Source organism: Equus caballus, chromosome 16 (assembly GCF_041296265.1).
Source record: "Equus caballus isolate H_3958 breed thoroughbred chromosome 16, TB-T2T, whole genome shotgun sequence".
NCBI classification, from domain to species: domain Eukaryota; kingdom Metazoa; phylum Chordata; class Mammalia; order Perissodactyla; family Equidae; genus Equus; species Equus caballus.
Window position 1 is genome coordinate 79,775,284 of NC_091699.1, and position 26,423 is coordinate 79,801,706.

General features: G+C 41.4%; 2 protein-coding genes across 3 annotated transcripts in view; one reads left to right on the top strand and one right to left on the bottom strand.

Moving 5' to 3' along the window:
- ACKR4 (atypical chemokine receptor 4) overlaps window positions 1-26,423 on the top strand; it is a 92,918-nt gene that overhangs the window by 3,089 nt on the left and 63,406 nt on the right. Inside the window, exon 2 of the mRNA XM_023620941.2 lies at window positions 7,525-7,593. The gene's annotated coding sequence lies outside the window, so the exon portion shown is untranslated. The remainder of the gene's footprint in view (window positions 1-7,524; window positions 7,594-26,423) is intronic.
- ACAD11 (acyl-CoA dehydrogenase family member 11) overlaps window positions 12,853-26,423 on the bottom strand; it is an 84,312-nt gene continuing 70,741 nt past the window's right edge. For both annotated transcript variants that reach the window (XM_014731869.3, XM_003363160.5), the window contains exons 15-20: window positions 25,906-25,991; window positions 24,022-24,093; window positions 22,971-23,125; window positions 15,988-16,104; window positions 15,016-15,125; window positions 12,853-14,123 (exon numbers count right to left, since the gene is read on the bottom strand). In XM_014731869.3, the coding sequence (XP_014587355.2) occupies window positions 14,015-14,123; window positions 15,016-15,125; window positions 15,988-16,104; window positions 22,971-23,125; window positions 24,022-24,093; window positions 25,906-25,991 (649 nt within the window). In that variant the 3' untranslated portion in view covers window positions 12,853-14,014. The remainder of the gene's footprint in view (window positions 14,124-15,015; window positions 15,126-15,987; window positions 16,105-22,970; window positions 23,126-24,021; window positions 24,094-25,905; window positions 25,992-26,423) is intronic.

The following is a 26,423-nucleotide window of genomic DNA, read 5'->3' on the forward strand; positions in this document are numbered from 1 at the left end:
TTGATCCATTTTGAGTTTATTTTGGTGTGTGGTGAAAAAGAATGGTCAATTTTCAATCTTTTGCATGTGGCTGTCCAGTTTTCCCAGCACCATTTGTTGAAGAGACTTTCTTTTCTCCATTGTAGGCCCTCTGCTCCTTTGTCAAAGATTAGCTGTCCATAGATGTGTGGTTTTATCTCTGGGCTTTCAATTCTGTTCCATTGATCTGTGGACCTGTTTTTGTACCAGTACCATGCTGTTTTGATCACTGTAGCTTTGTAGTATGTTTTGAAATCGGCGATTGTGATTCCGCCGGCTTTGTTTTTCTTGCTCAGGATTGCTTTAGCAATTCGCAGCCTTTTGTTCCCCCATATGAATTTTAGGATTGTTTGTTCAATTTCTGTGAAGAATGTTCTTGGGATTCTGATTGGGATAGCATTGAATCTGTATATTGCTTTAGGTAGTATGGACATTTTAACTATGTTTATTCTTCCAATCCATGTGCAAGGAATGTTTTTCCATCTCTTTATGTCATCGCCTATTTCTTTCAAGAAAGTCTTGTAGTTTTCATTGTATAGATCCTTCACTTCCTTGGTTAAGTTTATCCCAAGGTATTTTATTCTTTTCGTTGCGATTGTGAATGGGATAGAGTTCTTGAGTTCTTTTTCTGTTAGTTTATTGTTAGTGTATAGAAATGCTACTGATTTATGCACGTTAATTTTATACCCTGCTACTTTGCTGTAGTTGTTGATTATTTCTAATAGTTTTTCTGTGGATTCTTTGGGGTTTTCTATGTATAAGATCATGTCGTCTGCAAACAATGAGAGTTTTACTTCTTCGTTACCTATTTGGATTCCTTTTATTTCTTTTTCCTGCCGAATTGCTCTGGCCAGCACCTCCAGTACTATGTTGAATAGGAGTGGTGAAAGTGGGCACCCTTGTCTTGTTCCTGTCCTCAGAGGGATGGCTTTCAGCTTTTGTCCATTGAGTATGATGTTGGCTGTGGGTCTGTCATACATGGCCTTTATTATGTTGAGGTACTTTCCTTCTATACCCATTTTACTGAGGGTTTTTATCATAAATGGGTGTTGGATCTTGTCGAATGCTTTCTCTGCATCTATTGAGATGATCATGTGGTTTTTGTTTTTCATTTTGTTGATGTAGTGTATCACGTTGATTGACTTGCGGATGTTGAACCATCCCTGTGTCCCTGGTATAAATCCCACTTGATCATGGTGTATAATCTTTTTGATGTATTGCTGTAATCGGTTTGCCAAAATTTTGTTGAGGATTTTTGCATCTATGTTCATCAGTGATATCGGCCTGTAGTTCTCCTTCTTTGTGTTGTCCTTGTCAGGTTTGGGGATCAGAGTGATGTTGGCTTCATAGAATGTGTTAGGGAGTTCTCCATCTTTCTCAATTTTCTGGAACAGTTTGAGGAGAATAGGTATTAAGTCTTCTTTGAATGTTTGGTAGAATTCTCCAGAGAAGCCGTCTGGTCCTGGACTCTTGTTTTTGGGGAGGTTTTTGATTACCGTTTCTATTTCCTTACTTGTGATTGGTCTATTCAGATTCTCCATTTCTTCCTGATTCAGTTTGGGGAGATTGTAGGAGTCTAGGAATTTGTCCATTTCTTCCAGGTTGTTCAATTTGTTGGCATATAGTTTTTCATAGTATTCTCTTATGATCTCTTGTATTTCATTGGTATCTGTTGTGATTTCTCCTCTGTCATTCCTGATTTTATTAATTTGCGATTTCTCTCTTCTTTTCTTGGTGAGTCTGGCTAGGGGTTTGTCAATTTTGTTAATTCTTTCGAAGAACCAACTCTTTGTTTCATTGATCCTTTCTATTGTCTTTTTTGTTTCAATATCGTTTATTTCTGCTCTTATTTTTATTATTTCCCTCCTTCTACTGACTCTGGGCCTTGTTTGTTCTTCTTTTTCTAGTTCTGTTAGGTGTCGTTTGAGGTTGCTTACGTGAGCTTTTTCTTGTTTAGTGAGGTGAGCCTGTATTGCGATGAATTTCCCTCTTAGGACTGCTTTTGCTGCATCCCAAATGATTTGGTATGTCGTGTTCTCATTTTCATTTGTCTCCAGATAATATTTGATTTCTTCTTTAATTTCTTCAATGATCCATTGTTTGTTGAGAAGCGTGTTGTTTAGTCTCCACATTTTTGCACCTTTCTCTGCTTTTTTCTTGTAGTTGATTTCTAGTTTAATAGCGTTATGATCAGAAAAGATGCTTGATATTATTTCAACTCTCTTGTATTTATTGATGTTTGCTTTGGTTCCCAAAATATGGTCAATCCTTGAGAATGTTCCATGTGCACTTGAGAAGAATGTGTAACCTGCTGTTTTTGGATGAAGTGTTCTATATATATCTATTAAGTCCATCTGGTCTAATTTTTCATTTAATTCTATTATTTCCTTGTTGATTTTCTGTCTGGATGTTCTGTCCATTGGTATTAATGGTGTGTTGAGGTCCCCTACTATTATTGTATTGTTGTTGATGTCTTCTTTTAGTTCTATTAAGAGTTGCTTTACAAATTTTGGTGCTCCTGTGTTGGGTGCGTATATATTTATAAGTGTTATGTCTTCTTGGTGGAGAGTCCCTTTTATCATTATATACTGTCCCTCTTTATCTTTCTTTATCTGTTTTGCTTTGAAATCTACCTTGTCTGATATTAGTATAGTGACACCTGCTTTCTTTTGTTCATTATTAGCTTGGAGTATTGTTCTCCATCCCTTCACTCTGAGTCTGTGTTTGTCTTTGGGGCTGAGGTGTGTTTCCTGGAGGCAGCATATTGTTGGATCTTGTTCTTTGATCCATCCTGCCACTCTGTGTCTTTTGATTGGGGAGTTCAATCCATTTACATTTAGAGTGATTATTGAGACGTGGGGGCCTACCACTACCATTTTGTGTCTTGTTTTCCGGTTTTCTTCAGTTTCCTTTGTTTCTCGTCCCATGGTTTAATCTGTTCTGATGTAGAGCTGCTACTCTCTGTTGTTGTCCTTCTACTTATCTCCTCTGCTCTTGGTTTTGTAGCCCCTTTCCTGTTTTGGATTTTTCAGGAATGAGGGTTTTCCTGAGGATTTCCTGAAGAGGAGGTTTTGTGGCAATGAACTCCCTTAATTTTTGTTTATCTGGGAAAGTTTTTATTTCTCCATCGTATTTGAAGGATATTTTCGCTGGGTAGAGAATTCTCGGCTGTAGATTTTTGTCCTTCAGATTTTTGAATATATCATTCCACTCTCTTCTAGCCTGTAAAGTTTCTGCTGAGAAATCTGCTGATAGCCTGATGGGGGTTCCTTTGTAGGTTAGTTTCTTTTGCCTGGCTGTCCTTAATATTTTCTCCTTGTCGTTGACTTTTGCTAGCTTCACTACTATATGCCGTGGAGTTGGTCTTCTTGCATTGATAAAGTTTGGAGATCTATTGGCTTCTGTCACCTGAAGATCCATCTCCCTCACCAGATTTGGGAAGTTCTCAGCCATTATTTCTTTGAATAGGTTTTCTGCCCCTTTCTCCTTCTCTTCTCCCTCTGGTATACCTATAATCCTTACGTTGCATCTCCTAATTGTGTCTGATAATTCTCGGAGAGTTTCTTCATTTCTTTTAAGTCTTTCTTCTCTCTCCTCCTCTGCCTGCAACAATTCTATATTGCCATCTTCCAAATTGCTAATTCTTTCCTCCATATTATCGGCCCTACTGTTCAGAGCATCTAGATTTTTCTTAATCTCCTCTATTGTGTTCTTCATTTCCAATATTTCTGTTTGGTTCTTCTTTATCGTATCAAACTCTTTTGTGACATAGCTCCTGAACTCGTTGAGTTGTCGGTCAGAATTCTCTCTTAACTCATTGAGAATCTTAATGATGGCTGTTTTGAAGTCATCATCATTTAGGTTATATATCTCATTTTCTTTGGGATTGTTTTCTGTGTATTTGTTACTTTCTTTCTGTTCTGGAGATTTAATGTATTTTTTCATATTGCTTGATGTTGTTGATTTGTGCCTCCGCATGGAGATAGAGTTTAGTTGCTCCTTTCACTTGTTTCAGCTGCTGCGGTGGGGGGAGCAGCTGTTTATACTTCACCAACCAGGAACCCTGTCCGTAGTTGCTAACTGGGCCTAGGCCCCTCTTCGTAGCCACAGTGGCCCTTTGGATTCCCTCCTCTGCCGTGGGGGCCGTCACAGGGGGGCTTCAGGCTGCAGGTGCCTACTGTTGCAGCCCACCTAGATGTGCTCTCTCCTTGGGGTCTGCAACGGTGTTATGGGCTTTTCCAGCGGCCAGGGGTGGGATCACTTATATTTGTCGCTCCGTTGCTGTCGGCACCCACCGAATCTCACTTGTCCTCTATGGGTCGCAGGAGAGCTATTGGCATCTTCTACAGTCTGTGGTTAGTACACCTAGCTATGCTGCTTTTGCCCTGGGGTCTTCCAGCCTTGTGGCTGGCGGCTGGGTGCCTTCTACTGGTGCTGTGCAGAGGCTTTCCCTAAGGCTGCTGTGAGCCTGTAGGGTTTCCCCCTAGGCTACTAAGCTGGGTCTCTGGAACTCTCTCCAGCCCCAGTCCTCTCCGAGATCTCCGGCAATCCCTAGTCTCACGGGGCGGGCAACAGCAGCTGGGGGTCGCCCCGCCCTCTGGGCTTCTCTCCGGGCCTCTCCCGGAGCCGTGAATGCTTGGCGTGGCCCCTCTGCTAACGGCACACAGAGAGTTTTGTCTGCTGCCCGGGTGGAGCTCCAGCGCTTCCCCTCCGGGTCGCAGAACCGGCCTTTGAAAGTTCCCCCAGCCCCGGTCCTCTCCGAGATCTCCGGCAATCCCTAGTCCCACGGGGCGGGCAACAGCAGCTGGGGGTCGCCCCGCCCTCTGGGCTTCTCTCCGGGCCTCTCCCAGGAGCCCTGAATGCTGGGCGTGGCCCCTCTGCTAATGGCAGACAGAGAGTTTTGTCTGCTGCCTGGCGGAACTCTGGCGCTTCCCCTCCGGGTCGCAGGACCGGCCTTTGAAAGTTCCCCCAGCCCCAGTCCTCTCCGAGATCTCCGGCAATCCCTAGTCCCACGGGGCGGGGAACGGCAGCTGGGAGACCTCCGTACCCTCCGTGACTCTCTCTGGGACCCTCCGGGCGCCCCGAGCACCAGGCTGGGTCTCCCCGCCAATGGCGGGGAGAGACTCTCCCCGCGGGCTCAGGTGTGCAACTCCAAAGTTTCCCTCTGCGTTTAGGAGTAATTGCAAGGGGTTTAGGTAGGGTTCTGGTCACCTGTTTCCACCGTCGCTCCTCTGTTGTGTTCTCGCTCCTGCCCTAGATGTGTGTGGATCCTCTGGGGGGCGTCCGTTGGAAGAAAGCCGCTTGTGGGTACTAGGCTGCCCGTCGGGGTCAGAGAGTTTTCACCTATTTCCACATCCTCCCGGAGGAAAGTCCATCCGCCTTCCGATGTATAGTCGCGTGGGTGTCTCAGACGTCCTGAGATGCTGTCTGGATATCCTTTGTCAAGTGATAAGTGTCCAAATAATTGTAGACTCGAAGGGCGAGAGACAAAGAGGACTACTCACGGCGCCATCTTGGATCTTCCCTCTAGTTTTTTTGTTGTTGAGATGTATGAATTCTTTATATATTTTGGATATTAACCCCTTATCTGATATGTGGTTTGCAAATATCTTCTCCCAATTGTTAGGTTGTCTTTTCATTTTGTTGATGGTTTCCTTTGCTGTGCAGAAGCTTTTTAGTTTGGTGTAGTCCCATTTGTTTGTTTTTTCTATTGTTTCCCTTGCCTGGTCAGACATGGTACTTGAAAATATGCTGCTAAGACCGATGTTGAAGAACATACTGCCTATGCTTTCTTCTAGAAGTTTCATGGTTTCAGGTCTTACATTCAAGTCTTTAATCTATTTTCAGTTAATTTTTGTGCATGGTGTAAGATAATGGTCTACTTTCATTCCTTTGCATGTGGCTGTCCAGTTTTCCCAACACCATTTATTGAGGAGACTTTCCTTTTTCCATTGTATGTTCTTGACTCCCTTGTCAAAAATTAACTGTCCATAGATGTGTGGGTTTATTTCTGGGCTCACGATTCTGTTCCATTGATCTGTGTTGGAAAGAGACTTCTTCCAGAAAGGTTTCAACTGGATTTAGAATTTAAATCTAACTTAACCAATGGAGGAGGGTAGCCTGCCAAAGTCAATAGGCCTGTGTTGATCTGGCCTGAGAACCGACAGCCACAATCACCCGTGAGAGCAGGCTGGGAAAGGAAGCTCATTTGTTCCTCAGCGTTCTGGAGAAGGGAAGTGTCTAGGCACAAAACATGTACATCTGACGAGAGGGCCATCCCTCCAGCCTTATTCATGGCTTAGTCCCTTAACAGTAGAAAGTTCATTTAGTATCTTGGAGACAGAGATGAGCGTTATGATGGACTAAACTGAATGAAATGCAGCAAGTAAGCCATTGGGGACCATTTCCCTTGAAGCCAAAAATCTTATTATAAACAATTCTGCAGAGGATGAGTTGGGAGAGAATAATTGAAGATCACAGTTTTGAGTTTTATAAAAAAATATTGTCTCCATTTCCCACAAGATCATTATTAATTCCCAGCAAGCTGGGAGGAGTCTGGCTCATAAATCAACTGTGTAACCTTAAGAGACTGAGTTTACACTCTTCTATTCCTGTGTAGTAAAGCCAATCTTTTGTTTCCATTCGGAAACTCTAACCATGCTGAACAAATACCAGTTTTCCCTCAGATGATCTTTAGGAATGGTTATACCACAGGATCCTTGGCAAACTACAGATGCTTAGAAATGCCTTGTCATGTTGAGTTCTTTTGTTTATTTTTTCTTAAATATAGGCAATACACTGGACTTAACTTTTTTCCTTCACCAGGCAAAAACACAGAAGATAAAAATCACTGTCTTCCCTTAGTTACTGTAGTAGACAATTGTTCTTGGCTGCTCAGCATCCATTCTCCATTTCTAATAATGCTCCAAGTCCTTTCCCACACTGAGTGTGATTTTGGTGGGAAGGTAAACTGGTGACCTCTCAAACTGTGGAAGCTAAAGGGACAGAGTTGTGCTGTCCAATACAGTAGCCACTGGCCACATGTGACTACTGAGCACTTGAATGTATCTGAGGAAGTGGAATTTTAATTAACTTATTTAAATTAACAAACTGATGCTCAGTTCAGTTTTTGAAAAGTTTTAAGTATGTTTGGAACAATTTGAGTATGTGAATCTACTTTTTCAACTGTAAATTTTATGAAATCTACATACAGTCAACTTTTTACAGTTCAAGTATTTCCATTGAAAAGTTAGCCTCCAAATTGAAATGTGTCGTAAATATAAAATATACTCTGGATTTTTTGGGAAAAAGTGTACAATACCTTATTGATAATTTTTTATATTTATTACATAGTGAAATGATAATATTTGTATATATATTGGTTAAATAAAATATATTGTTAAAATTAATTTCACGTTTCTTTTTACTTTTCTTAATATGGCACTGGAAAATTTAAAATCACACATATGGCTTGCATTATATTTCTCTCCCCTCTTCCTGTTCCAGGCCAGGCCGGGGCAGACCTGTCACTTGAGCTTGGCCAACCGAACACTCCTGAGAGCCTGAGCAAGCAAGGTAAGGCCAGAGAACAGGTGGGCAGGTCCAAGGGACGGAAGCTGCTGCCAGGGTCGCTCTTGCTCCCTGTGTCTTGGCGAGATCCTCCAGACTGCCTAAGTCTTCCTCTGCCACACTCACCTGACAAATTCCCTTCTGCTCACATTAGCCAGTCTCTGGCATTTGCAGCCAAACACCCTAACAGACTTGATCAGGATTTGTCAAGAGGTAGGTCTCAACCCTTGACCCTCATTTCACCAGAGTGCCTGGAGCATCACGTCACCACTGAAGTCATGATCACCTGGGCTGGGGCTGGGGCGGCTGAGTCGATATCAAGCTCCTCAGGGGATTCAAACGCTCATCCAGGGTTGTGAAAAATGGCTTCAGGTCTTCTTTTAAGTGTCTGCATGCCCAATGAGTAAACAAGAGCCTACGGTACGGTGATGCAGAGGTTTAGCAAACTTTCTGGGATCCCTGTGCTCCTGCAGCTGAAGGAATTCCATTCACGCATTCAACAAATATTTACTGAGGACCTATTTCGCACGTTCCAGGCATTGTCCTAGATACTAAGGATGTAGCCGTGAGCAAAACAGACAAAAACCCCTCTCTGCTAAAGCGTACTTTTTAGTGGGGGAAGTGGGGATAATAAGCCAAATAAAAAAGAAAGCTATATAGTACGTTACATGGTGCAAATTCTAAGGAAAAAAACCAAACCAGGGAAGGGGGTAAGGAATGTGTGTATGTGCTGTGTCTCTGTGTGTGTTGGAAGGGCATAGAAATTTAGATGAGGTGATCACAGAAGGAACACCTAGAATGTTACATTTGCAGGAAAGGAGCAAGCCTGAAGAATATAGGGTCGAGGGAGAGCTTTCTAGGCAAACAGAAAAACAAGTGCTAAAACCCTGAGGTAGGACCTTGGCCTTGAAGTTGCCATGAAGTTCCTTAATTGGGCCACCTCCTGAGCCTGCTCAAGGCTTCTGGATGCTGGAAGCGGCCACCAAAGAGGAGGAGTGGGCAGAACCATGTGGTTCTGAAGGGGGAGGGGTGGGGAATGGTGGGGTCAGAGCTCTGCATGGACTTGGTGAGGCTGTTGCCTTACGGACATCCTCTACCTGGTATAACTTGGTGTGCCATTTTGAAACTTGAATTCATCCTTCCTTGTCAGTTTAAGGAATGTCAAGAGGATTTTGAGATGGAGTAAGTAGCTTCCATACCAGATACCACCTGTGGCCAATGGGCTGCCCTACTACACCTAAAATACTCCTTGCTAAAGAGGGACTCAGCCTCTCACTGGAGGCGCTGTGCACGTTTCCAACCAGCTGACCAGGAGCTGGGGTCTTTTTCAATGCCTAGCCGGGAACACCCACCTGATTTCCAGGGACCTCTACTCTAGGCCTGCACATGGAGATGTGGACTTGAGGCCCATGTCTGTCTGTCTGTCCAAGTAGACTGGGCATACATGCCTAGGGACAGATAGCTTGTTAATCGTTGGGTTTCGATTTTTTTTTAATGCATGCAGGTAATCAAAAGTAAAACCAAAGTAGCCCAATTTCCCAGGAATAGGTGGAGAGCTTTCCCTTCTCCACAGTGAGGAAGATTTTGAATCGACAGTCCCAGCCTGCTAGCATAAGTGAGAAAACCCAGGAAGGCCCTTTTTACACATGCTTTTCTCATAAGATTGCTCTATTTTAACAGGAAACAGTAAATATTGTTCTAATTTTTAAAAAGTCTGGAGTATTGGTGGAATAGCAGAAGGCCAGATGGCTGGTGTGGAGAAAGGACGGAAAAAGAACAGTAGAAACTGAAGTCAGAGAGGGACAGGGCGGGGAGAGGCGGCATCTGCGACCTCCACTCTCACCCTTTTTTCACACAGTGAAACTCGACTCTTCTCCAGGTGTGTTCGTCACCAACCCCGCAGGCGAAGGAGACCGGCCACACGGCCGTCCCCATCTGACCAGTGCTCACTCGGGGTGGACTGAGAGGCGCTGCCCCAGGACAGTCACGCTTTGTTCACACAGTTTTGGGTGAAGACAAGGCAGAGAAAAGCCCTTTTTCAGAGTTTATCACTACCCCACACTCCTGCACCAGAATGTGTGTGGACATTCTTCAAGATAAACACACAATCACCACAATGAGAAAGAGATACTGACAAAAAAGAGAAATAAAAATATTGTGGCAGGATCATAAATTCTAAATGCTCTTTGCCCTGAATTAAGTGAAGACACTTCCCAGAGTCCTGTTTATCTGGAAAATTGGGAAATTCTAACAATCACCAAAAGTGGCTTTGTTTTTCTTAGGTATCCTGACTTCCCTCTGTACCTAGAGCTGATCACAGCACCCTGGCTGAAGAGATTGGTTTAGACAGCAGGAAAATTTTAAACAGTAAATGTGCATTCCCCTAGGTAGTTAAATACTCATTACACATCTATTTCATCAACTGATTTGCCCACACTGCTGTGCGCCCCCCACTGCTGGGGCACCGAGGTCCTTTCTCAGCCCATTTTTCTCCAGCTACCTGTAACCCATTCTGGATCTGTTGTCCCACCTCTGTGTTCATGGGATTCTGAACACAATGAACACCTCTGTGTTCGCTCAGGATTCTGCTCTGTTCTGTCTGCAGACCTATAAATAAATGCTTTGCCCTCTCATTGACTGCAAATTGGGGATCAGGAAAGCATCCATGCACATTCATTTATTCACACATTCACTCTCTCTTTCTTTTTTTGAGTGCCTACTGGAGGTCAGGCATGGTTCCAGGGACTGAGGAGACCCTCAGTACAGAAAAAAGTGAAATAAGCATAGGAGGGGGAAAGTGGGGCTTAGATTCTACTGAGAAGACCATAAATAAATACATAGAAAATATGTCAAGTGGTAAGTGCTGTGAGAAAAGAACAGCAGATAAAGAGGTGATGCACGGCGGAGCATGTGGTGCTAGTTTAGAACCAGTGGTCAAGAAAGGATCCTTTGATAAGGTTACTTTTGATCAGGCATCTGGAAATCTCAGGATAGATCTTTTCAGGAAGAGAAAACAGTGAGAACTGAGACTCCGAGGCCTGGCTGTGGCTGTATGTTGGAATAGCAGCCAGGAGACCATGATGGGGGTGGGAGCCAGGAGAATGAGCTCAGAGAGGTGTCATGGGACAAGCTCAGGTGGAACCTTGTCGGCCAAGGCAAGGACTTCGGATTTTACTCTAAGTGAGATGGAAAGCCACCGCAGCATTTTGAGAAGGTCATGCTGACTGCTGTGACAACAGACTAGAAGTCCATTTGGGAGACTACCACAGTAATTCAGGCAAAAAAAGTGATGGAGAAATACATGCAACAGACAAACACTGGCCTGAAGTGCTAACAGGAGGCCCACTGATGGGACCCCTGCACCCCTTCTCCTTGGGGATGGATCAAGTGTCAGTGACAGAAGCCTGGCCCAGGCTACCTGGCTTGACTGAAACAGGGCATCCGTTCATAGCAGACATTTTACTCTATAATACCTTTATTTAAGACTTTTACTAATATAAATTACTTCAGAAGCCTGGGTGGGTAGTGCCTTCCTTCTGAACTTACCAGAAACTGCTGTAGCTTAATTCAAGAAGAATGAGAAAAATGGTTGGTTGGTTGGTTTTGTAAGCTGTATGCAACCTATCTATGGACTTCGCTGCTTTTCACCACTTTACTTCTCTTGGACAAAATACGAGCATGCTTATGACATGTAAGTAGACCACAGATGTGGGAAGAGCTGGGGTGGTGTGGACTTGGGGAGGCCTTTGTAAATAACTACAGGCTAATGAGGAAATCCGCTCCTTGTGATCAGCCGAACTTTCTGTTGTGTGTTCTCAAAGCTTGAAACATCAGCTACCAAAGAGATCTTTAACTAGCTACTTCCCTGGACAGGCACTGCCATGCCTTCCAGGACCGCTTGTGTGCTTTTGTGTGGAGCCCCATGGTAACTTCCCTGTGGGGCAGTCACAGGCCCCTCCTCCCTGTGCCGACCACATGCAGATCTTGGCCAGGTCTTCATCTTGGCCAGGTCTTGATGGGTAAAGTGCTGACTGGTGAGGCCTCCTTCTTCCTGCCTTCCTGCCATGTAGTTATTGTAAAGTGCAACTTTTCATTTTAAAACCACGTGGTTTCAAATGCATGTTGAACCTCGCCGACTGTCCGGGGGACTGCTGCATAATGACTCCTGGTGACAGCCTGAGGAGATCCTAGAAATGGCTCTGAGGCTCCCATGCTTACAGTCAGTCCGTTCACTCATTGTGACTGAGGCAAAGGGTCCCTTGATTTTCTTATTTTATCCTTTGGAGACTGGAATTTTCCCTTTCAAAATAACCTTTCCTATTCTTTTTTTTTTTCTCCTTCTTCTCCCCAAAGCCCCCCAGTACATAGTTGTATATTTTAGTTGTGGGTCCTTCTAGTTGTGGCATGTGGGATGCTGCCTCAGCATGGCCTGACGAGTGGTGCTAGGTCCGTGCCCAGGATCCAAACTGGTGAAACCCTGGGCTGCTGCAACAGAGTTCATGAACTTAACCACTCAGCCATCAGGCTGGCCCCAAAACAACCCTTCGTATTCTTTATAACATTTTATCTGAATAAATTAAGGGTAAGGGAGAAAGGTGAATAGCGATCACATGGAGTGACTTCCTTAGGGATGGTTGTGTATATGACAGGCTTAGATAAAAATGGATAATTGAAATAAGTCAACCACCAATTTAGGCAGTTTTCCTCAAAGTCAGAGGAGAACAATATCACTAGATTATAAGTGCCAGACATAACTTTTAATTCTAATTGCTCAGAAACAATCCTGATTTCTTCTAAGTCATAACTTTTAAAACTAGTAATAAGGTTAAATAGCTTGGGTTATAAGATTTATCCACTTTAAATAAGGATACCCTATAAAGTACTTTATTGTGGTCACAAATATCAAGGTGCTTCTATATGGCTTCCGTGACTGTCACAACAGACCTTCAACAGGTACAGAAAGAAAAATGAGGTGCGGAGAGGTCAGGCTCAAAGGCAAATGTTTAAGAGGCCACATTACACACAAGGAATCAGAACCCAGGTCTTTGTCCAATGCCTGTACCCCACCCCACTCCAAGAAGACATTTAAATAACAGTTGAAATAATTTCTGGACATCAGTAAATTCATGTGATGTGTATGCTTTCTAATAAAACAGTTTTAAGGTCTTAGAAATAAAAATACTTTCATTTGAAGATTTAAAAATTTACCAGTTACTATCCCAATGGCATCCACACTAAAAAGGTAATAAGAAATAGGCAAAATTAATTTTAATAATATATTTTATTTAATTCAATATTTCCAGATTTTATCATTTCAACATGTAATCAATACTTAAAAAGTATTTATTATGATATTTTACTTTTTTCATACTAAAATTTTTGCAAAATTTGGTGATTTTACACTTTGTCTTTTAATTCAGATGCTAAATTTTCATTCAAAATACTTGCTCTGTATTTAGATTTCATAAAATTTACATTTGAAAAAGTAAATTCACATACCCAAGTTATTCCAAGCATACTTAAAAGTTTTCCAGTAACTGAGTTGAGAATCGATATTTAAATTAATTAAAATTTTAAAAAATAAAAATTCAGTTCCCCAGTTGCACTAGCTACAGTTCAAGTGCTCAAGAGTCCCACGCAGCCAAAGGCTGCTGTTCTGGACAGCGGTGATGTAAGAGCCACACAGATGTTGCTTCGGCTGAGACTGTTAACAGGATGGCATTCAGAGCGGACTGTCTCTGATCTCTTCTCAAAACAAAATCACTTCCTCGTAGCTTAAACTCTTCACTGTTCTCATCAACATATTATAAATAATTTAAAATTTTCCTAGTCTTATTTCCTCATAATATGCCATGTTTTCTAGAAACCTTTAAGCTGCATTCAGATTTTATGTATAAATGCTTCCGTTGAATTATGAAGAGGCTTATGATGATAGGAACTCTGAAATGACCCAATCAGTCATGCGCCTTTCTCTAGTGCAAACATTACTACAAAGTGTTAAACCAATCGCTGAAACCAGTGTTAAAAAGGAGATCCCACTATATTTTTTACGAAGTAATGATTAAATATTCCTTGAATACTTATCTAAATGGAACAATTCCTGAGAATCAAAATGTGAAAATATTTTTCTACCTATGCTTTAGTTCTCCAATTTAGCTCATTATCTCTTTACAAGTTGCGTGTTTAAAACATAAATGCTAAAAACTTAGGAATCAGACTGAATGATAACAGCTATGGAATTTCTTATTTAACTTAAACCTGTGTGACCCTTGAAATTATAAAACCCACTCATCAAAACAGATGATCAAAAAAGATCAAAATCTTTACCCAAAGTGAGTAATCCTGTGCTCAAGCTGCTGCAAAACTAGAAGAAGATTCTAATGCTGGAGCCCGTGACGACTGTCTAAAGGTGAGGCGGCTCCCCTCCCTACACCTTGGCCCTCAAGGCTTGGTCCTGCAGCTCCATCGCTGCGATTGCTGAGAGGTGGACTTCATCCGGCCCATCTGCTAAGCGCAAAGTTCGCGTCAGGGCATACCTGGAAAAACAAAGAGCGGGGATGGCAGGAGTTATCAGAGAGGAATGTGACACTTTAACATCAGTCGCTCTGATTCTAAGCCAAAACTGTTAATTTCTGAAGTGTCACCAAAGCAGTGATGAAAAAGACAACACAGGGAAAATCAAGGAAGATAAGCCCAAGGATTTCTGAAATATCTGGAAGTTCTCACCTTGGGAAGTGGAATCTTAAATGGCACAAGGCAGTGGGCTTAATCTCAGTCTTGCTTTGCTATAGGTTAACAGAAGTTGCTCGAACTAAGAGCTATTTTAGGTAAGCCCCAGGCAGTGAAGTATAAACATATAATACTTATATACTATAAATATATAGTGCTACAGATTGAGTTCTTTCTTAAGGTTAAAAAGTGATGGGGCACCAGACTCTTACCTCCAGTGTGATGGAGGAGGCACTGTCAGTGTGTGGCAATGGGCAATGGGCAACCAGAATCTGGACAGGAGATGTCATTGCATGCACTGCTGCAGACTGGGCTGAGGCCTCCGCGTGGAGGTGGTAAACCGTTCTAAGTACATACTGAAGCCTAGCTCCGGGCTCCCTTTGGCAGTCTCTGCTCCCTTCCTTCCCTTCCTGTTTCAGGGTGAGCCCCATGCTATTTCTCCATAGCCCAGGAACCCCAGTGCGTCCCCTCAGTGTAAAAGCTAACATGACTGAGTGAAATGATCACTATAATCATAATAGCAACTCTTTATTGGTACTGAGCTCTCTATTAAAGCACCCATGTTACTTCATTTAGCCTTCAGTTTTACTTTAAAGTAAGTTAGTATCTTTATTTTCTTTTTAAACAATTAGTGTCAAGGCATGATTTTTAACCCCAAGCCTATCAAACGTGGATGGTTATTAAATGACGTTCACTCACATGTTAGCCAGAGGATAATCCTGGGAAACGCCTGCACCTCCACACACTTGGATGGCCCGGTCAATGATTTTGCAGACGGCCCGAGGGGCAGCCACTTTAATCATTGCAATCTAAATAAGCAAGATAGAAAAAGAATGTTCCTTTCTTAGACAATACACAATGTGGCAGAATTTGATATAATCTGTATTTTCTTTGTGAAATGAGCAAGGGAACTTTCCCACATGATTCACCACTGAAACAGGATCTTTGACGAAAGCCAACAAAGAGATCTGTTCTAATGCAGCTAATGGCCATATTTCAGTCAATACAGACCTTCTGGAAAGAGATATCCCTTCCAAATCACATTTTATTTATTTATAACTTGCCTTGTTTCCAAAAGGATTTCAGGCAGTGGATAAATCACATTCATCACCTTAGGGATCATAAAAAGAGTTGAAGAGTCTTTATTACTTAGTTTTCTCTTAGTAATTTTATTGGCTTATTTAGAATTAAATGATCATATTCTTAGTCCATATAAGCCAGAAACATAAGAAGGCAGGGGATGAGAGGTGCCTGTTATGAAACCTTTCCTATGTGACAGCATAGTGCTATGCATTCTGCAGCATCTCGGTCCCTCTTCACTAGAACCCTAGGCCATAAGCAGAAAGGTTATTTACTTTGCCCAAGGTCACAAGGCTAGCAGAAAGTGACATACTGGGTACAATTCCAAGTCTGTATAAAGTCCAGAATTTCCCTTCTGCCTGTTGCTGCATCTTAAGAATGCTGAAGATATTCTGCATCCTGAAAATCATTTCCTAAAGCAGCCTAGTGAAAGGAAAACTAGCAAGTGATAGACATTTATAATCTTTAAACCAAAGTCACATGGAAGCTTCCAATATTCCGAGGGCCATCAAGCCGCCATGAAACCCGAAATGCCCAGTGGGTGGGAGGAACTGGAGAAGGCTTGGCAGCTGGTAGTCCAAGGGGCCTCACCTCCTTCTTAGCTCCAGCGCTGCCCAGAGTGTCAATGCTGTGGGCTGCTTTTAGGGTCAACAAGCGGATCTCCTCAATAGCAATGCGGCTTTCAGCAATCCAGTGAGCCACCACCTCCTGCAGCAGGCAAAGGGCAGCAAAAAGGAAGAGATGAGCCGATGTCTGATGGCCACACGTAACACAGCCTTGTAGTTTGGTGAGAACACTCTCTAGGCCAAGAACTGTTCCCAAGCCTTACTCTCTATATTTAAATGGAAAAGTCAATTCGTTTGATATACATCAGCCACCAAATACCCATGGGATGCTGCAATTAACACTGGCAGATTTTAGAAATTTTATTTGCTCTGAAAAATCATTTATTTTGGATATCTTCATGTCTAAAGTCAAGAAGGCTGAACTCAGCAACTGTCTTATTGCCAGAACACTCCTCACTGGCCCTCCTGAATGCTAATCGCACAGTCTCATCGAAATTTGGATAAATGTATGGTCGCGGACCTGCTTATAGACAATCTGGATAACCCCTAGGACAATTTTTGTGGGGGGATGGTCCGGGAGCCATTTTTTGTGTTACTATTTATTTAATAAAAGTTAGCTCTTTCTTTGGTGAACTGTTCTATGAATTTTAACACATGGTGTAACCACAATCAAATACAGCACAGTTCCATCTCCCCTAAAGCTCCCTCCTGCTGCCCCTGTTTAGTCACACCCTCCCCTACTCCTAACCTCTAGCAACCCTGATTGGTTCTCAATCACCATAGTTTGGCCTTTTCCAGAATGCCATATAAGTGAAATCATACAGCATGTATTCTTTAGAGACTGGCTTCTTTCACTCAGCATAATGCCTTTGAGTGTCATCCAAATTGTTCTGTGTATCAACTGTCCATTCCTTTTAATCAATGAGTAGTACTTCATTGTAGGGATGAAGCACAGTTTGTTTATCCATTCACCTGTTGAAGGACATTTGGGTTGTTCCTAGTTTTTGTGATTATTAACAGAGCTTCTGTAAACATTTGCATATGGGTTTTTGTATGAGCATACCTTTTCATTTGTTAAAGCAGATACAAGGAATGGAATTGTTACATCATGTGGTAAGTGCTTTTAAGGAGCTGTCAAACAGTTTCCAGAGTGACTGTACCATTTTGAATTCCCACCAGCAGTGTATGAGAGTTCCAGTTGCTCTCCAAACCATCAGCACTTGGTATTGTCAGCATTTTTTATTTTAGCCATTTTAACAGTGTGCAGAGGTATCTCATGGTATTTTGAGTTTGCATTTCCCTAATGGCTAATGGTGTTGATCACCACTTGATGTGCTTATTTGCCATCTATTATATTCTCTTTAGTGACATGTCTGTTCAAATAATTTGCCCATTTCTTCTAATTAAGTTGTTTGTTTTCTTACTGTTGGGTCCAGAGAGTTCTTTATTAGGGATACAAGTCATTTGTGAGATAGGCAATTTGCAAATATTTTCTCGTAGTCTTTTTTCATTCTCTTAATAGTGACTTTCATAGAGCAAATGTGTTTAATTTTAATGAGGTCCAATTTGTCAATTTCTCTTTTATGGGTAGTGCTTTTGGTGCATGTCTAAGAACATTTTGCCTAATTGCAGGTCATGAAGATTTTCCCTCTATGTTTTCTTCTAAAAGTTTTAAAGTTTTTACCTTTTACATTTAGATCTATGCTCCACTTGGAGTTAAATTTTGTATAAAGTGTCAAGTTTAGGTCAAAGTTCATTCTTTTGCTTATGAATGTCCAATTGTTACAACACCATTTACTGTAAAGTCTAGCCTTTCCCCATTGAACTGCCTTTGCACCTATATAAAAAATCAGGACACATGGACACAAATTAAAAGCATAATATCATTTACAATCACTCAAAAAACTGAAATACTTAGATGTAAATACAACAAAACATGTGTAGGACTTGTATGCTGAAAGCTACACATAGAAGATAAAAGAAATAAAAAGAAAGCTAAATAAATGGAGAGACATACCGTGTTCATGGATTAGAAGACACAACATACTAAAGATGTCAATTCTTCCCAAACTGATACATAGGTTTAACACAATTCCTATCAAAATCTCAGCAAGATTTTTTGCAGATATAGACAAGATTATTCTAAAATTGATATGGAAAGGCAAAGGAACTAGAATAGCTGGAACAATTCTGAGGGAGAAGAATAAAGGGAGGTGAATCAGTCATCCTGATTTTAAGACTAATTATATAACCACAGTAATCAAGACTGGGTGGTATTGGCAGAGGGACAGACATAGATCAATAGGACAGAGCAGAGAACTCAGAAATAGACCCACACAATTATGCCTGAGTGATTTTTGAGAAAGGCAATTAAGGAAGGGTAGCCTTTTCAACAAATGATGCTGGAGCACTTGGACATCCATAGGCAAAGAAATAAACGTTATACAAAAATTAACTCAAAAGACATTGCAGACTCAAATGTAAAACTTTTAGAAAAAAATTATAGGAGAAAATCTTCAGGATCTAGGGCTAGGCAAAGCATTCTCGGACTTGACACTGAAAACACGATCCATAAAAGAAAAACTGCCAAATTAGAGCTCATCGAAATGAAATGCTTTTGCTTAGTGAAAGACCATGTTAAGAGAATGAAAAGATAAGCTACAAAGTGGAAGAAAATATTTGCAAATCACATATCTGGCAAAGGATATTATCTAGAATATACCAAGAACTCTCAAAACTTAACAATAAAAAACCAAACAATCCAGGTAAAACATAGGCCTAAGACATGAAGTGAAGAAGACATAAGATGGCAAATAAGCACAAGAAAAGGCAATTGACGTGAGGAGCCATTAGGAAAATATAAATTAAAACCATAATGAGATAGCACTATAAACCTACCAGACGGCTAAAATAAAAAAATACTGACACCACCATATGCTGGCGGGGATGTGGAGAAACTGGATGACTCATACACAGCTGGTGAAAATGAAAAACAGTATAGCCATTCTGGAAAAGACTTGGGTGGTTTCTTAAAAAATGAAACGTGCAACTGCCATATGACCCAGCAACTGCATTCTTGGGCATTTATCCCAGAGAAATAAAGACATGGTCACAGAAAAACCTGTACACGAACGTTTATAGTAGGTTTATTTGTAACAGCCCCAAACTGGAAACAACACAGATACCCCTCAATAGGCAAATAGTCAATCAAGGAATACTGCTCAGCAATAAAGAGGAACCAACTTTGATACACATAACCCAGATGACTCGCCAGAGAACTATGCTGAGTGAAAAAAACCAACACCAAAAGTGTGCGTACTGTATGATGCCATTCTTGAAATGACAAAATTATAAAAATGAAGGACAGATTAAAGGTCACCAGGGGTTAATGAGGAGGTAGGTGTGAGAGTGACGTGGGTGTGGCTATAAAAGGACGACACGAGGGATCCTTGTGGTGATGGAAATGTTTTGTATCTTGGTTGTATCAAAGATAATATCCTGGCTCTAAGCTTGTTCTATAGTTTGGCAAGATGTTACCATCGCCAAACTATAGAAAGGGTTTGGTAAAAGGGTCCAAGGGATCTCTCTGTATTATTTCTCCCATCTGCATGTGAATCTACAGTGATCTCAAAATAAAAATTTTAATTTAAAAAATTGGTATTTGCTTCTCATTTGGCGTAGTGAACTTTCTCTGAGTTTTCTCCATTGGTCAGAACTTGGAAGAGGAGTCGGGAGGTAAGTGGAAGAAAGTGGAGATAAAACCTCACCATAAATCCCACAAGCAGCCAGATTCAGAATTCAGCACTGAAACTCAGGAGACATAAGAAACGCTTCCAGTTGGCAGCACTGGGCTTTCTTTATTCCCAGTTGTAACCGCAGAACTGGTGTTCACAGTGGAGAATGATATTTGTTAAGATAAGTTTGACCGGCAGACAAATACAGAGTTCTGATGTGAGCCACATTAACCTTCCACAGCCACCTTTACGCCTGGTCATGTTAGCTCTGGTACATTTCTTCAGCAGTGGATATTTGATCAGTTTCCCTACCAGTGATGTTCACTGTGATAGCTGCTAACCACATGTGGCTGTTGAGCATTTGAAATATGTCTGGTCTGAAGTGAGACATAGTATAAGTGTAAGTACACACCCACCAGTATTAAAAAACAGAATGTAAAATACCTTATTAATACATATACACATATATATATATTTTTTGCTGAGCTAATTAGCCCTGAGCTAATATCTATCGCCAATCTTCCTCTTTTTTTTCCTTGAGGAAGATCAGCCCTGAGCTAACATCTATGCCAATCTTCCTCTATTTTTTTTTCAAAGCTTTTATTCTTCCCTTTTTCTCCCCAAGGCCCCCCAGTACATAGCTGTACACTCTTTAGTTGTGGGTCCCTCCAGCTGCGGCATGCGGGACACCGCCTCAGCGTGGCTCAATGAGCAGTGCCATGTCCGTGCCCAGGACTCGAACCAACGAAACACTGGGCCGCCTGCAGCGGAGCGCACGAACTCAACCACTCAGCCACAGGGCCAGCCCCAATCTTCCTCTATTTTTTATATGTGGGTTGCCACCACAGCATGACTAACGAGTGGGGTGGGTCTGTGCCCAGGATCCCAACCTGTGAACCTGCGTGCTGCAGAGGAGTGTGCTGAACTTAACCACTAGGCCATGGGGCCAGCCCCTTATTAATATTTTCATGTTGAAATGATAATATTTTGGCTATATTCAGTTAAATAAAATATATCATTAAAATCAATTTCATCTATTTCATTGTACTTTTTTTCTTTCTTTTTTTTTTGAGGAAGATTAGTCCTGAGCTAACATCTGCCACCAATCCCCCTCTTTCTGCTGAGGAAGACTGGCCCTGAGCTAACATCCGTGCTATCTTCCTCTACTTTATATGTGGGATGGCTGCCACAGCATGGCTTGACAAGAGGTGCTTAGGTCTGCACCTGGGATCCGAACCAGAGAACCCTGGGCTGCCAAAGTGGAATGTGTGAACTTAACCACTGTGCCACTGGGCTGGCCCCTCATTTTACTTTTTAAAAATGTAGCTACAAGAAAATTTTAAATTACATTTATGGCTCACAATATATTTCTCTTGGACGCCTCCGCCCTCGAGATTGAAACAAGGCCCTGAATTAACAACTTCAAACAAGCCTGCAGTGGTCAGTGAGTATCTTTTTGATGGCTGTAAAACTGGGTGAGTATCACTTCATGAACAGACCCCAAATGCATTTACTTCTTAGCTTTAGAATAAAGGAAAGTGTTCTCGATTGGGTCTCTACAGACCCTAGATTTGCTGAAAAACATTAAATGGGCAGAAACCAAGTGCCCTGAGGGGTTGCCAGATTTATTCACTAAGACAGAACTTGGATACAGAACTTTTTGCTCTAGCGCCTGTGATAGTTTAGAAGGCAGCTGGAAGGAGTCTCCAAATTCAGGAAAATGGAATGTTCCTTTAACAAGTTGAAAAAAAACAAAAAGCAGGCCCAGATTTCTGTTTATGACATGCTCACACATCTCTCTTGCCTCTGCCAGATCATTTTCTTTGTGCCAAATGCAAGAAGTCTCCAGTGAAGGAAGGCATATTTTTGAAAAGTCCAGGCTTGTTCTGCTTGATACATTGACTCTAAAAAGCTGGAAGGAAATTTTCCTCTAGTACAGTCTTAAAACATCTCTCATGAAAGCAACCCTTGAGCAGAGGGCTTTGTGTTCAAGACGCCTGTCCGTCAACCATTCCGTGTCCCCCCTCACCCTGCTCCAGGGTTTGGATGGCAGTCTTGAAAAGAGAAAGGCCTAAGAAGTGACAGTTGAAGAAGAGCTGGGAGCAGCTCTTCAGCTCCTGCTCCAGCAGCAGCGTCGAGTTGTATCCATGGCCCCCAAAGGTCACACCTTCTCACCTCCTCCCACAGGCCCCATCCAACAGATGAACCTCTGCCCTTGCCGGAGACTAAAGAGGTTCCCCACAAATTATTCCTAGGTGTGTGTCATAAAGCAGGCTGTATTTTTCCATAAGAACAATGTTACAACTAAATCACAGATATGCTGAAGAATATTTCACAAAAAGCAAACATAACCTATAGGAATTAAAGGTAAAAAATATACTGCAAAATTTTATAAGATGGTCACAAATGTACTTTACAAGGGGACCAATGTACTGAAACATGCATGTCCAGCAAACACATAGACAATTTCATCACGTTTGACCTAACGCTAACACGTTAGCAATCCTAAGCATTAAATATTTAATACTAACTTTTCTCGCCTTCTTAAAAGTTAGAAGGGCTTTTTGGGGAATGATTTGGATATCCCACTTCTCTTAAGAAGTTTCCCAAGGGAGTCTTATTCCAAGGAAACAAGAGCTTCTTTTCCCTCTTCATAAACATTCCCTAATTTTGATTATATTGCCCGCATGTAACTATATTATTTATTGTGCTTTGTAAACAACAGACTCAGTAATACATAATTTATAGATGAGAACTGAAAAAGTCATGAACATCCCACCAAATTTTGGTCCCATTTCTAGTTGTATTTCTCAGCAGGGAACTCACTTCCTCCTGAAGCAGTTCATTTCATTTTTAGATCTCTCTCCTTCCACTGAGTTTTAGGCTGTTTTACTATATCTCTATACTTATGTGTCCTAATTCCTTCCAGAAAGCCAAAGAACAAGGCAATCCTTATTCCTTATGATGGCTCTCTCTTGTCCACAGAGAGTGCTAATGTACCAGGTTCTCTAGAGAAGGAGTCTGAGAAAGTTGAAGGAATTGTCCACACTCCATGTGCTGAGATGTTGAAGTGTTTTAGGAGTTATTTAATCTTTCACAAAGATAAATCTCTCTCATCAGACTATATTTAAATACAGATATTAATACACTTTCTGGGCAAGAATCACCTTGTTTATGTAGAGGAAGTCTCTCTCGGACCAAGAAATGCTGTTTTGGTTCGAGGTTAGTGTAGTGCGTTGGGCTACAGTAAATTCAAATAAGTAATCATGCTTACATGTGAATAAAGTTTCTTCTTAAAGGCCACCCTTTGTGTTGCCCGTTCACACATGATCTGCAAAGCGCATTCTGCCAAACCTACTGTTCTCATACAGTGGTGGATTCTGCCAGGTCCAAGGCGGCCTTGGGCAATTTCAAATCCCCTACCTTCACCTGTGAGAAAGGAAGGAGAACATGAAAGTGGCTACAGCCCATTTATTTTGTTATTTTCACAAACCCTGAGAAAATGATGAGCTGCCCTCAATAAAGATGGCATTCTGGTACGAAAAAAGTCAGTTCTAGAATAAGGTTCATGATACATTCATGGAACTTGTGATTTCTATGTTTCTTAAACCACCATCATTAAAGATTTTGATCAAATTTGAGAACTGTCTCTTGATACCTTCTATGCATAAGCTACTTTATTTGTGCTGAGATGGCTACAAATGTAGATAAGGCACAGGTCCTACCCTAGGAGTTTAGAATCTAGAAGAGGGGGCAAGGAAGCCAGGGACAAGGGATATAGACAGGGATAAAGAAAGGCAAAGGAGGGAGAGATTGTAGCCTCAGGGCCTGGCAGGCATCTAGGGCTTGTTGAGTGGATGGCGTGAGGAACACAAAAACCCTCCTGAAAGAGGTGGCATTTGAGATGTTTTCCGAGGTTGGGTGGGATTACAACAAGCAAGAGGATGGAGTCATTCCAGGCATACAGCATTCAAAGTTGTTTATGCCTCTAATGTGTATGTAAGCCTGGAATTCCGAAAGTACTGAGGTTTTCTTAAAACAAGTAGAGGCCTGAAGATCATGTTTTAGGAAAAAGTGTATTGCTCTGAACTGTGTAATTTTTGTATTTAGCTATAGTTTCAATTGATGTGATATACAAAACCACATCAAACAAATAAAAACTTATTCCATGTAAGAAAATCTATAAAATGGAAAATTTTTCCCTTATAAATGGAGTAAGAGGGGAAAGTATCTAAATTAAGGGAGACTTCCTATCTTTTCCAGATTTAGACCTGAATATATTTTAATACACAATACTGGAGAATCATTTTCCAAACTTATCTCACCTAGTATTAAATTGGAGGCAGGAACTCGCACTTGATTAAAATGGATCTCAAAATGTCCTCCATGAAAATTATCTATAAAATAGAAAATAAAATTTTAAAGAGCAAAATGAGTTCACCAAAAAATCATCACATATAATTAATCTGCTGAAGTATAATTACTCTTTGAATGCAGGATTTTAAAGTGTCCTCGTATGTCACAGACATTACTAGGTAGACCTGCGCCCTGAACCCTCAGCACCCGTAGCCCGGAAGACTCATCAAGTTAGAAGGGATTGTAGAAATCATTTGATCCAGAGGTTTTCAAACTCATTCTTTGAAGTTGTAAAGCAATGAAAATGGAAGACAGCTCCACGGCTCCAATTAGACTATTTTATTATTGCTGCTGCTTTGAAGTTTTTTATATATGGACTTCCAAAGAAAATTCTGCTTGGAAAAAAAAAGGTTCCAATGGTTCAAAAGAAAGTGAGTAATGTAATTCAGGTTTCTTATTTTATCATTGTGGAAATCAGTGCCTAAAGATACAAGGAGGCTGCTTGTGGGGACAGAGCGAGCGGAGCTGCAGACACGGAGGAGAGACTGGACCCTCAGGCACGGTTACTCCCAGTCTAGGCTTGCTCACTATGTGTTGGCCTCTTGGAAATGCTGACCTTTGACTGAGACTGGGAACACATTCACACTCCTGTCTTTACATCACCCTCCTCCCCGCCAAGTTCTGGAGATAACCTCATGCTATCTCCTCCACACCCTTTTCCTGTCAGAATAGACATTTATAATCAACCGTCTCCACACTGTTTCTTTTGGCCTTGGGCAGAGGGACTTGGAGAGGTGCTGGTGAATTTGTCATACTGAAAGTTCAATCATAGGCTCTACAATGGAGGGTATTTGCAGCCAACCTATATTATATACCCATTTTCAGGGTCTTTCAGGCTTTTGCTCTGCAACCCAACAATTTCCCATGCACAATTGCTCCAGTGAGCTTGTTCATCCCCATCTTGCCAACTACACTTAACCTGTGGGTGCATTCTACAGCTGCATCCTACAGAAGGTGATGATGTCAGATGTTCTATAAAACTGCAAGTCTTATATCCGCTACTTGAACATTTTCATTAGCCATATTCAACAATAAAGAGAAAGCCAGGTCATCACAGAACCTGAAGTTCAATGAACTTTTTCATAGCATTTATCACCTGCTAACATGCTACTGAATTTACTTATTTACGTATTTGTAGTTACTGCCGGTCTCCCTCCCCCAGCATGTAAGCTCCGTGAGGGCAGAGATCTTAAGTCTATTGTGTTCAGTAATGTATTCTAAGCACCTAGAAGAGTGCTCAGCACTCAACAGATACTTGCTGAGTGAATGACCTGAGCAGCAAGGAAACAATGGACATGAGCCTGAAGTGGGTCGCAGGAAACAGAAGTATCCTTGCTTCTTAGAAATTCCACCCACAGACAGAAGGAAGGAAAAGTTTTGCATTCAAATCAGTCAAAACTCAGTGCTTACTAAAGCTCTTATAGTCTGATTGATTAGGAAAGCTAAACTTGAAGACAGAAATGAATTTCATTGTGGATTATCTAGATTTAATTTTTCTATGTCTATTTCATTAACCTATCTCCTGGATGACAGAGAGATGACTGGCAGGGTTGTTACTCCTTGAATACAATCTGCCCTTTCCCAAAGTAAACAGATGAGGTAGAAGCCTGCACCACCTCTCTTTATTTGCTCTATTCGGAACTCCACTGGCATTTATATTAAGACAATCGTCAGCGCCAAGAGATTTCTAAGAACACATCTCATGCATTGAAATGCTACCGATTCCTTTCAATGTTACTGCATATTCCAGTCTCCCTGCTTGCTAATGCATGGACATGTGATCGAGTACTTACCCATATAGCCAAAAACTGACAATGGCCGTATTACTTCTACTCCAGGTGTGTTGATAGGAACAAGAATCATGCTGTGTTGTTTGTGTCTGGTCAAAAGAAAAACAGATGTTAGGAAAAGTTTGCTAAGTGGAAAAATAAAACAGATGTTAGGCAGAGTCGCAGTTGTCATATCTTCAGTTATGTAATCATGTAAGCAATGATGTCGGGAATGGTAACTGTGAAAGACATACATCAAACACAGTTGGATGCAATGGATTTGGAACAATGACAGTAATTTGAAAATAAGTGACAGTTATTTGATTGCAGCTTCTCATTGCTCAACTGTGGTAACTGGGAACAGATATACAATAGTAAATGTTTCAAGACTTAGCCTTTGATCTAAACATCTAATCACTTAATTACTTAGATAGTTCTGAAAAATTTATGTTTTATAATCTGATCCAAACAGCTCTGAGGATTGAGCAACACTTTTTAATATAGGAAATTCCACAGTGAAGAATGCGCAGCAGCACTCCCTA